The 12,206-nt window shown below is 45.1% G+C and overlaps 1 protein-coding gene across 12 annotated transcripts in view; it reads left to right on the forward strand.

Annotated features, from left to right (window-relative positions):
* AGAP1 (ArfGAP with GTPase domain, ankyrin repeat and PH domain 1) overlaps window positions 1-11,292 on the forward strand; it is a 362,269-nt gene extending 350,977 nt beyond the window's left edge. For all 12 annotated transcript variants that reach the window (XM_038182545.2, XM_038182547.2, XM_038182549.2 and 9 more), the window contains 2 exons: window positions 2,982-3,237; window positions 3,738-11,292. In XM_038182545.2, the coding sequence (XP_038038473.1) occupies window positions 2,982-3,237; window positions 3,738-3,941 (460 nt within the window). In that variant the 3' untranslated portion in view covers window positions 3,942-11,292. The remainder of the gene's footprint in view (window positions 1-2,981; window positions 3,238-3,737) is intronic.
* The last annotated feature ends 914 nt before the right edge of the window (window positions 11,293-12,206 follow it).

Genomic DNA, 12,206 nt, shown 5'->3' on the forward strand with positions numbered 1-12,206 from the left:
GTTCCAGAACTTGCCTTTCAAAATTAAGCGGTTTGTGCCAGAGATGGAGAGAGGATGTCTGTGGATGTTGGCTTTCTAGATACTCATTCAAAACCTGTCCTTCTAAATTTTGGTTTTACCAGTCCATGAGGCATGGGCAAGCGTGCTTCTCCCCCTTCCTCTGTTATTAAGTACAGTTTTCTATGAGGAAATCCAAGCAGCATATCTTTCTTTGTGTACCCAGTTTGGGCTGTTGAATAGGATCTAAATCTCATTTGATAGCCGATGTCAGTGACATGCTGCCCCCAAATGTCTGAGACTTTTAAAACACCTTTATTTTTGTTTGTAGAGTTTGCTGTGTTCCCACCATGACCCTCAGGTAGAGTTTGGGGGGTACTCTCCCAGTCAATTACTGTGACTGCAAGGGTAGAATTTGACCTTAATGAATTAAGTCTATTGGTGCCCTAAGTGGTCAAGAAAAATGAGCAAGTTTTTCCAAGAAGGAAGACGAAAGTAAGGTAAAAATAATCATGTGAGAAGGTCAAAATTTTAAGTGGTTGTAGCCCAGAAGCACAGTCCACTGCTGGCTGCAGGGTCCTGCTCTGGCCAGGCATGCATCTCCCAAGGGACTCACTATCTCTTCAGTTGCTGCCTGGTTGCAACAAATTTCTTCCAGTTAAGGGGTTTTTGACAGTCGGTGTTAATGCAGAGCAGTTATGGGTTATACTGCAGGACAGTGCTTCAAGGAAGGACTGTTTGCATCCAGCTCTTTCCCTCTCCATCACTAACGCAGGTGTCAGCACGTTCCCCTTCCTCAAATATATTTTTAAATGGGCTTTCTCTTCTTTTCCCAACCTTTTGAGACAGTAGGATAACCTGAGTAGGATTTGGTTGATAATGTCTAGCCTTGCAGCTCCCTTGCAGCCTTCCAAGAGCAGCAGGATTGCTTTGTCTGACGTGCCTTTGCACTGCTCCCATGCAGCACATGGCAAAGGTGAAAGTCATGCCAAGGAATTTGTAAAGCAGCAGCCTAAAACTCTGAAAGCTTCCACCTGAAGTTGGCATTTATTGTCTCTGTTCAGCTATATATAGGCATATATATGAACTGTGATTAGAGCTGGGAGATGTGTGTAAAGCAGCTTGGTTTTTAAACAGAAAGGGACTTCCACGCACTTTAGGGTGCATGGGCATACGAGAAATAAATTCCCAAAGCCCAGACATGTGCTACTGTTGTGAAGCAGCGCAGGTTGAATCACCTCGGTTTTCAGTCTGGCACATTGAAACGTGGAGTGGAAGCATTGGTTATACTCTCAGTACCTCAACATAGACTTTAAAAACTCAGGAGAGCTTTATTAATTACTTGGGGTGGATACTGGACCTGCAAGTGTTGCAACACTGCAAGTACACACATTTTATTGGTAATAATTGTATGTTACGTTACTTCATCATCCTCAAAGCATTGCCAGTGTTGTGTTTTTTTTAACCTGAAAACAACAGAAATGAAAATAAAATAAAATAAAATAAATAAATAAAATAAAATAAAATAAAATAAAATAAAATAAATAAATAAAATAAAATAAAATAAAATAAAATAAAATAAAATAAAATAAAATAAAATAAAGAGTTAGGGATTGCAATGGTAACAGAAATCCTTTTCTTTCTCCTCTCCCTCTGGAGCACCTGAACTGATGCTCGGGTTATCAGAGCCTGCCATCAAAGGCTAATTTGCAGCTCCCTAAATTTTTTGTGTGTGTGTCTTTTAGCTTTCAAAGGTTTCATTTAAACGAGGCGCTTTTTGTGTTAATTTTCTGTTTGCCCTCTTTCTCTGAAAAAGCCCGTACCTGTCTGCAGGGTGAATTGCCATTGGTGCAGAGAAGTGCCTGCTTTGGGAAGCTTTGCATGAAAGCATCCAGGGAGGTCAAAGTAAGGTCACTCCACATGTACCAGGAAATGATGCAAAACTAATCCAGATTTGCTGTTGGAAGGATCTGTTTACATAAGTATTTAAAAACAGATTAGGGCTAACCTGACACTAGATTACTGGGAGTAGTGTAAACAGTGCTGAAAGGGGTAAACAGAGCTTTTCCTTTTGTACTCCAGAGGAAAAAATATGTCACCAGTAACAAGTTGCCTTGCTAGGTGATGCATATGGTTTTCACAGGCTGAACAGATTACCTAAGGTACTTCTAAATGGGACTTTGTCTAGGGCTAGATCTCTTAGATCATATAATTGTATGTTAATTTTTTTAATGGGCGGTTGAGGCAGTTGTTTGTAGTCCTTGTTATCCTGTAATATAATAGCATCCAGAAAGCTTTTGATAGTTATTTGACATATCAGGAGGAAATGGTGCTTCAAAGTGTTGTTTTGGTAGTTTGCATTTTGGAAAAACAAACAGGAGAACCCTCCATATGTCTTTTGCATTTGGAAACATGACTCAACTTTTAGGGGGAGAAAAAAAAAAAACACCCCTGCAAGCAAGGCTGTGTCTTCCAGGGGGTCACAGTCCTGTCTGAAATGCAAACCTGGGTGCAGGAAGGGTGGCCGAAGGATGGAAGCGCCGTACGGGTTACTTCAGGTGTTAGGGATGTAAATTCCGTGCATTTTCTGTGATGTATTTTGCAGCACAGCTGAACCCCGTGGTGGATTTGCTCTGCCTGTTTTCCCATTTAACAGTGAGGGCTCTTACCTGCTGCCAATCCTCGTGGCAGCTCGGGGTCTGAAGACCTCGTGGTCGTCGTGGTCTGGCCACCACCCCACAGCAGCTGGTGGCTGGGGCGTGCGCCCCACAGGCAGCGCAGCCAGCGTCACGGCGATACAGCTCAGCGGTGGCACAAATCCTGCTGCAAGGACAAAGTTTGAATGAACTGCCTCTATAATGGCTTTTTTGCCAAAAATAATGGAACAGGGAATAATTTTTCTGTTGATTAACTGCCGTTTGCTAGCATACTGGTAGGCAAAGCCAAGCTGGCGCCGTTTTACACATTCCCTTTTGCTTTTCTAGGGAAGAAAAGGAGCGCTGGATACGTGCAAAATACGAGCAGAAGCTCTTCCTCGCCCCGCTGCAATGCCTGGAGCTTTCCCTGGGCCAGCACCTCCTGAGGGCTACAGCCGAGGAAGATTTGCGGACGGTCATCCTGCTCCTCGCCCACGGGACGCGGGAGGAGGTGAACGAGACCTGCGGGGACGGGGACGGGCGCACTGCCCTGCACTTGGCGTGCAGGAAAGGAAACGTGGTGTTGGTGCAGCTCTTGATTTGGGTGAGTACCTGCTGCCTGCGGAGGGAGCCTGCGGCGCTGGGGTGGCTTTTGCTGGGCCACATTCCTTCAGCAGGGCCTCCCAAACCTGCCGCCCGCGAATTTCACCAAGTGTCCGCTGCTGTCCTGAGTCTGGCTCTTGTTCATCGCGTGCTATGTAAAGAGAGCAACTTAAATTTCTGCCTGTCTACTGCTACTTGATAGAAAACAAGCAAAAGTGTAGGAGATGAGGAAGGAGAAATTTCCCCGGCACCATTTGAAATGCTATTTGAAATACCACTGATAAAAATTTAGCTCCAGGTAGGAGACCCTCCCTGTAGAAACCTTTTCATGTGTAGCTCTATGCTCAGCGAATCTGCACAATCTCCTGACCTGTCCCTCTTTTCCCTTTCCCCAGCCTTGTCCTCAGTTACATTCAAACCCTTCTGTCCTGAGTTTGCTCCCTCTGTTTTAATGCTCGCTTTGCACCAAAGCTTCAGACGCCATCTCTTCTTTCTCTGTAGTATGGCGTTGACGTGATGGCACGCGATGCCCACGGGAACACGGCGTTGGCCTATGCCAGGCAAGCCTCCAGCCAGGAGTGCATCGATGTTCTCCTCCAGTACGGCTGCCCCGATGAGCGCTTCGTCCTCATGGCGACTCCAAACTTGTCCAGGAAGAACAATAACCGGAACAACAGCAGCGGAAGAATGCCCACCATCATCTGAGGAGCTTGTTCGTGTATTCGCTGACCTGAATTACATCCGCAGCCTCATATTCCTCCATTCCCGTCACAGCTCTGCTCTGTGAGTCTGACAACTTCCCTTTTTTTTCCCTTTTCCCTTCGGTGCATCCCTGTCCCATCCAGAACCGGCGCGTCTGGATAGCACGAGGGGGTGAGAAGGAGCGAAAGGGGCTGCAGAGAAAGCAGTTGTTTCAGTGACAGCTCTCCGACGATGACAAGCGGGCAGCAGGAGCGCACGAGAGCGCGTGGGTTCTCTAGGACACGGCACGTGGCACGGGACCGTGGGGACGGCTGTCCCTGGGCACAGGCTCTACAAGTGCGGAAGGAAGGGGCGGAGGGAGACGAGAGCGGGAGCGAGAGGAGAAGAAAGGAGCGATGGTAACTTTCCGTAACTGACAGTTAAGCACATCAGTACATTTCACCTCTACCAAACGGAACGGCTGGATTTCATTCTCTTCTCTGAAGAGCTTGACGGCATAAATCAGAAGCAAGCACAGAGTTTGTCAGGTTTGAAGCTCCTATGATGGTATGTGTCAAATCAGTTGTAGCTAATCTGTCCAGGGAGAATACTGGCTTCATTACACTTGTATAGTTGAGTTCTTCCAGCATTACCGCTGTTTAATAGAACATGATTAGTCATCACGGAGAAAAAAGCATATTAGCTGAGGAGGTAGTTACATGGCACGCTTCGGTGATTGCTTGGATGTGATTGCAATATTCTTAGAAGCATCATATTATCTCAGACATGTTCTTTCAAGCCCTTGGAGCCCTCCTTTCTAAATTCACTGTCATAATTTAGTATCTGTTTAATTTTTCAGTCCAAAGAGAGGAAATGAGTTGCTGAGTGTTATTTGACTGCAGTCTCCTTGGTGTAAAAACAAAATGGAAAAAATAAATAAGAGTAACTATGAAACACAAAAAGGAATAATGAATACTGCTAAGGAAAAACATTTCAAGTACATTTAGTAAAATTAATAAATGCATTAAAGGCTAATATTTTTTCAGCCAGCAGAAATATGTTCTGTCATTTTGCCAAGGTAAACGTGTTGAGTTTTTGGTCACTCCTGTGATGCATTGCCTAACTTATACAGATTTTGTATTGTGTCTTTAGATTATATGTATGTAAAATCTATTTGAATAAAAAAATCATAAATATGCATTGATTTTTTTTGTACAGAAAATGACATCTCTGTTAATTTATAAACTGTAATGGATGTGTACTAAATCATGTGCAACTAGTTAGGATCTGTGGAGTACAGATCATTGTACATTGAAAATCTTCCCAGCAGTGAACCCTATTTCCATTGCAAGCCTTTGAGGAACATATCAGAATGAGATTGTGGCACGCTTGGCATGAAAAAAAAAAAATGTATGAGACCTTTTAGAAAGGAAAAGAGGCTGTTTCTCAGCACTGTAAATATATTTTACTTCAGAAGGCATGAAGCTTTCACAAGCCAAGACAAAAAGCCATAGTCTGGATGTGTGAAGATCAGATTTGATTAATTTCAGAATTGATAGCCTTCACCAAGGCGGGCAGGGCATGGCTGCGCTAACTCTGAACTTGGCTGCTCTCTGGAAGAAAAATGGCTTGTGAAAGTAGCCTGGACAGTTCATTTGAATTCCACCTTGTAATACGTAATTTGATTTTTTTTTTAATTTTTTTTTTATTATTATTTTGGGTATTGCCAGACAGATCCTAGCTTCTGCCATTTTCCACAACCTAGGATTCTGGCACAGGGAAGCAGGCTGTAAGGCTTTTGGCAGACAGAAAAGTGATTTTTAAGTGGCATATGGCAATGTGAAGATGGGGGAAGGGCATATCACAGAGAAAGTTGAAAACTCAACTGAATTAGATGGCAAAGGAGCAATTATGTGAAGTCAGTGAGGTGCACACAGCATAGTAATTTGCAAATCTACCTGCTCCGTCTGTATTTCCCAAGCCTCCAGTGTTGTTCTTCCTTGGGGCTCTGTATTTCATTTGACATCCAAACGGGAGGGGGATAGCAGTCGCTAAATAAAATATAGGTCAACAAAATGTGAAGGGAAAAAAAAGGTGTTCAGCGTATCTTAAGGGAAAAAAAAAATCAGAGAATTACAGATTTGGTGTAAAAATCATGAAATCTTGGAAGGAAAGCATGCCCCGAGGTGAAAAAAACTAGAATACTGACCAGTTTTTTCCTGTTCTGTGGTGTTGTCATTTTATAGCTTGTTACTGTACAGACCTCTGGCTGTAGGGAGATCTTCCTTTGGCTGCACCAGAGTAACGCTACATCCAGTTCTGTTCACACTGGGAGGTTTTTTTATTTTTTTTTATTTTTTTTCCCTTGAGGAAAGGTGTCTGTTGTAATTGCTGTTTCTCCACCATCACCGTGCAGCTCCCTGATCTTTGGTACTGACGGGTGGTCCTACGGTGACAGGACAGCCCACATGGCTGCATGGGATGCTCGGAGCCCACCGCGTCCCGGTGCTCACGAGCCTTACACCTGCACCAGGGGACGCGGGGGGAACTCAGGAACTGCAGCTCGTGTGCCCAGGGGTTCCCCTGGGAACGTATCGGAGAAGCAAGGCCGACGTTTCAAACACGTCGGCAGATTTGCCATAAGAAGTTCTCAGTGCATGTTCCATTTCAGAGCTGAAAATTTCCTGTACCCAATGTTCTCTGTGGGCCACCTTCCTCTCACGAGGCTGGGAGTGATGTTGGAGAGACAAGGGCAGCTAGGCTGCCGTGCAGATTTCAGGTAGAAGGGTTGTACACTCCTTTCATAAAGACTTCCTGAAGGTGAACCTTACAAAATATTTTTTTTTTAGGAAAGGGAATTCCGCTGTATTACAGGAAAAATGATGTATCCTGGCTAGCCAACTCATAACCTCATACTTTAATCAAGCAGTAACACTTGCTTTTAACCTAAACAAAGCTTTCCCTTGGACACATATGCGTTGGCAGTGATGATGCTGAAGCCGTGCTTTTGTAGGCTACGTGGTGGCTTCCCCAGATGCCTGGGGGTCTGCAGGGAGGATGCCCAAACCCTGGGAGCCAGAGGACCGTGCGCCCGTGGTGGTGGAAGCACGGAGGCAGGCTTTGGTGGCTCGGGTTTTTTCTCAGCCATGCGTTTCCCTCTTCTCTCAGCTCTGGAGAGAGACAAGGTCTCGGGGCTCTGCGTGCTTTTCAGGGGATGCGTCTGCACTTTGCAAAGGATGTTCTTGAAGCCGCCCGGGTGCGGCACCAGTATCGGTGCTTTGAGAACCTGCAGGAGCTGTTCCCGTTGCTCTCTCTCTGTTAACCTGTCCCTTTTCTGTTCCTCATCTCGTGTCTAGCCCCTCTTGTTGCTTTTATGGAACCCACTTGCCAGGCTGTTTACGCCCTTTGAGCATGTTATGAGCAAATTAAAAACAAATTGAAATCCAGTCAATAAGAAATCCCAGCAGAAACATGCTGGCTAAATCTGTTGCTGTTTCTCAGAAAATGGAGTTTGTGGCAGTGGTTCTCACCGAGTGCCCCATTTAACCCTTTGCATGATCCCAAATACTATTGAATCCCACTTGCTCTGCACTTTATCCACCATGACTACCACACTAGGAGTGCGTGAGCCTTTGCTACCAACATCAGCACTTTCCTGCTGTTGACACGAGGCGAATTGCCTAGAGTGGAGAGGAGTCGGGTGTGTTGTACCTGGCACCTGAGCCTCGGTAGTCCAGGACTTCAGGAGGGTTTACTTCTTCCTCGCTATTTGTGAAGAGAGAAGACCCAACCTTGGGAAACTCCAGGGTCTCGCCAGTGCAGAGATTTGGCCAGGGGCTCTTATTACCAGATTTCCAGTTTCGTTGCTGAAAGGGGGCAGAAAAAAATAGCTATTTCTGGCGTGACTTGGCGTCTCCTGAGCTAGGCGCAGCTCGGAAAGCCAGGCGAGCTATTGGAAAGGAGAGAGGGTTTTTAAGCATTTCTACTTGGGCGTAGTGTATAATAACTGTGTAAACATTAATATTGTTTACCTTGCTGTCTTTCCCCATTTCCCTAAATTATGTGTTAGTGCAAGAGGCTTTAGCTGCACTTGGAGATTTCCCCTGGCAAGAGGAAGCTGAGTAACGTAGGGAGAGGAATAGAGGTGTGAGTGCAGATACACTCGTAGCGATGATCTCCAGCACTGTCATGTAGTATAATTAGCTGATGCGGTTTTCGGATAGCTTCATCCTTTATATTTGTATGGAGATCATGAAAAATGAAGTAATTTGTAGTTTCTAGTGTAAAGTAGTGTTAGTGGAGACAAGCACAGATTTCACACGAGGGCTCTGAAGGGGCCCTCTACAAATGTCTCGGGGAGCCGTGTTTGCACCTTAACGGGGAACAAATGTGCGTTGTGCCGGGAGGGACTCGAGGCGAAGAAGGAAAGTGCTGGGGACCAAACGTGGGGCGGTTTGTGTGGATACACGAGAGCTTGCCCGTCGCAATTCATCGTCACGATTCTTTGTTTCCCCTCTGATGCCTACTGCAGTTATTAGCACATGGGATCTCTGGCTGTTAGTCTCGGATCCTCCCTTCAACATCGCCTTCCATTTTGGTTGATTTTGGGGTAAAATGTATTGCGGAAAAAAAACTTTGGGCTGTTCTTGTGTCTGCTGCATAGCAAAAGAAAGGTCACTCCAGATTAAAATTCTTTTTGAGCAAAGTAAAAACCAAAATCAAACAAACAAACAAACAAAAAAAAAAAACACAAAATGTCCTGCAATTAATTTTGACTTCTTAAATTCTAAGTTACAAAAAGAAGGTTGGTTTAAATGGTTTTATTCAAAGGGTATCTCCTGTTTAAAACAAAAAATAATAGAGAGGTAATAGAGCAAACTATCCAAAGGTGTAGGTAGGTAGGTCTGTTGTAGTGCGATATTCTAGGTTTTGTTTTGTTGTTTATCATGGGCCAGTTTTTAAGTGGGTATTTGGTGATCTCATCTTGATTTGACTGAATCCGTCTCACGTTTTAAATAGAGGGTAGGGGGGGGTTGGGCCAAGATTTTCCAGAGCTGTGAGTAGTTCTTGTTTTGGGAAAAGGATTGCATGATTTCTGAAAATAAGATGACTTTAGTTTGTTGTTTTTCTACAAGTCACTAGTCACGCCTTTGGTAATCTTGGCCCCCGTGTTTCATTTCAGGCGACAGCAATATGTGGGTGAGGTACCTCCCGTAGTTTACTCTTGTTCCCTGAGTGTCTGAGGGACTTTTGTTTGTGGGCAGATGAAAGACAAGTGTCTTTGTACATTTCAGCAGTTTTAGCCCCTTCTTACGTGTCCGCATCTCTCTCAAGTCTCTGTAGCGTATTCATGTGGTAGTGGTCAGCTCTGCTGACGTGCAAAGCTTCAGCTTTCTCTTGGCCATGAGCTGCTGGACGTGTGTTTGCTTCCAGTACTAAGAGTTGACTATTTTGCAGTGCTTCAGAGCTCGTAATTTTTACCTGTGTGTTATGTACAAAGCGTGGAGGGGGGTGGGGGGCTTGTCGAGGTCTAATGGCATGCGTTTGGGATGACCGTGTTGCTTGCTGGCAGTGAATGCACCATCAGCTGTTTTGTGCACGCCACGTTTTACGGAGCCGATCGGTGTTTTGTGTCTGACAACTTCCCATTCTTCCCTCTTTCTCACCTCCCTCTGCCTGTGGTTAGGATAACCAAAAACCGTGAGGGCAACCGTGCGGGGACCTCGGAGCAGTCCCAGCTCCTCTTGGGTAGCTGGAAACACTTTCCGAATTGCAAGGTGGAGGGAATAAAACCCCAACAGCAGACATGGTAGCACCTGATCTTTGGTAGGAGTGAGGGAGGGTTTGTGTTCCCCCATCTGGGGGAACCAAAATTTTACTTTGAACGTCAGCTAACGTGTGCTGAAGCTTTGTGTGTAGCGAGGGGTCCAGGAAAGCCTGGCCAGCTGTTACCCGTGCCATTGCTACTCCTGCTTTTGGTTTAGGGGAAATTGATAGGGATTAGGCAGGGTCGGCACGCAGAGGACTGTTTGCTGGAGCTAGGCAGGGTATTTATACTGGAAAACACGTCTGGGTGTGTGAGGGAGGTGCGGGTGCTGTTGAAAACCCCTCCGAGCATTTTTTCCTACTTATCCACAGTTTCACGTGGGTTCAAGACCTGTTGAATCCACTGGCATCGTTTTGCCAGCCCGCAGGGAGAAGAGGATGGTGGTCCTCTAAAAGCACAGCCCGTTTCTCTGGGGAAATACAAACTTTCCAGGGGGCCACGATGCGCCCCGTGCATTTGGTCCAGTTCTCATGTACTAGTGTAACCTCGTGAGCATTTTTCACTCGTGCACGGCTCGTACGGACGGGTGCACACACCGCAGGGCTTTGGGGAGGGGTGTCCTTCAAAACTCGAGGGCTCGTTTCGTCTTTCCTTTGCGTTCTCTCACCTTGATGTCTCTGGCTCAGGATTGCCACGGGCCTCACTCTGCAGCTATGTGAAACCTCTCGACTTCACCGAGATTTGAGCACATCCCCAAATGCTTTGCCAAACCCGAGGCGAAGCTGTTTGGGAGAGGCAGAATTGGGCCCGGATGCATTCAGGGCTGTATCCCAACCTAGCTGAAGTCAGAGTTTGGTTTCAGTGGGGCCGTGGTTTGGCGTGCAGTCCTAGCCAGCACCTTTGTGTTGGGAACTGGCATCATCACTGCTTGGAAATGGATGTGTGCTCTGTTTCTCTCAGTTTCTTCTTACCCTGTGACCGACCACACGGCTAGACGTCACGTTCACGCGTGCTTAGCCCCCAGGTCTTTCTGTTTTTCTGCTTTGTGATGTTTGTGTTCCTGGTTAGGATGGGGAGAAAGGGAGCCCAGGTGAGTAGGGACACCTGAGAACTGTGTTTGGGGTAGAGGCAGAAGATTCCTAGCACATGGCAGACTTTATAGCAAGGTTTTTTTGTTTTGTTTTGTTTTGTTTTGTTTTTCTTTTCTGTTTCTGTAAATAGTAATGTATAAATGATGACAAGACAGTGTGGAAATTATTAAAAAATACGTCTTTTGTTGTTGTTTTTATATTACCTCATTCAGCAAGTTTGTTTTACAATGACTCAATGATGCTTTATTTATATTGTTTGTACTGTAATTAAAACAATTGACAAACATTTCACTTTGCTTGTTGTTTCATATGATTTTGTTTTGATTAAGTATGCCAGTCTGTATTATGTTTCCCTTTACTCTCTCTTCGCGTTGAGATTTTTGTGTCAGCTGTACAGTATTCTGAATAAAAAAAAATAAATAAATAAAAAAGGAAAAAAAGTTGTAAAGTACTGCAGAGGGAGACTGCTATATTGTATAGGTCTCTTTCTAATAAAGACAAGAAAACTTGTTCGTCACAGCTTTGTTCTTTGCTTGAGTCCCGGTTGCGGTGTTGCTGAGAGGTACCTGCCCCGGCCCCACTTCCTCGCGGTATTAATGATGAGATCCTGTCACTCTTTGCCAGTAATAAAGATGAAGTATTGCCCGAGACCTGGGATGTCAGAAGAGCTGGTAATGGTGCAAATTGATAAATTAAAAAGCAATAAGTCACCAGGCTGTAATGGTGTATATCTAAGAGTTCTGAAGGTGCTTATGAACTAGATGACAGATCTCCCAGCAAAAATAGGCGAGCTTTCATTAAAAACAGTTATTCTCCCAGAGGAAGGGAGAGTAGTAAATGTTGCACCTAGGCTTTAAGAGTCTCTGGAGGAGATCCAAGGAATTAGGCCAGTAACGGTTACATCTGTATCTGCTAAATTGGTTGAAATGATCATTTAAAATAAGAATAATAAAACATCTTTAAGGTCATGGTATGGTATGGTCTAATCACTTCTTTGAAGGAAAATCATGGCTCTCCATTAGGCTCCCCCGAACCAGCCATTTCAAGCGCCGAACAAAGGGCACCCGGCTGACATTTATTTACGCTGTTAAGGATCTGTGCCCTGGTACGTCGTGAGAAGAAACAGGGAGTGGAAGAAGGCCCGAGGAGAGGAGAAAACATCGGGCAGAAGGCCGGGAGGTGGCAACCAGGGCAGGGCCGGGGGGACCAGAGGGTCTCGGAGAGCTGGCAATGGTTGGCAGCACTAGGGAGATGGGAAACCCATGAAAAACAAGAGTTGAGTGGCATTTTGGTTAAGTATTATCAAGTTCAGTAGAGAATAACATAAAATTCAGTATTAAAAAAATGCGATTAATGGAAAAAAAAAAAAAGGAAGATTTTAAGGTCCATACAGGCACCATGAAACAAGACAGCCAGTGCTCCAGTTAGGCC

The sequence above is a fragment of the Anas platyrhynchos genome, chromosome 7 (genome assembly GCF_047663525.1).
Source record: "Anas platyrhynchos isolate ZD024472 breed Pekin duck chromosome 7, IASCAAS_PekinDuck_T2T, whole genome shotgun sequence".
Lineage (NCBI taxonomy): Eukaryota > Metazoa > Chordata > Aves > Anseriformes > Anatidae > Anas > Anas platyrhynchos.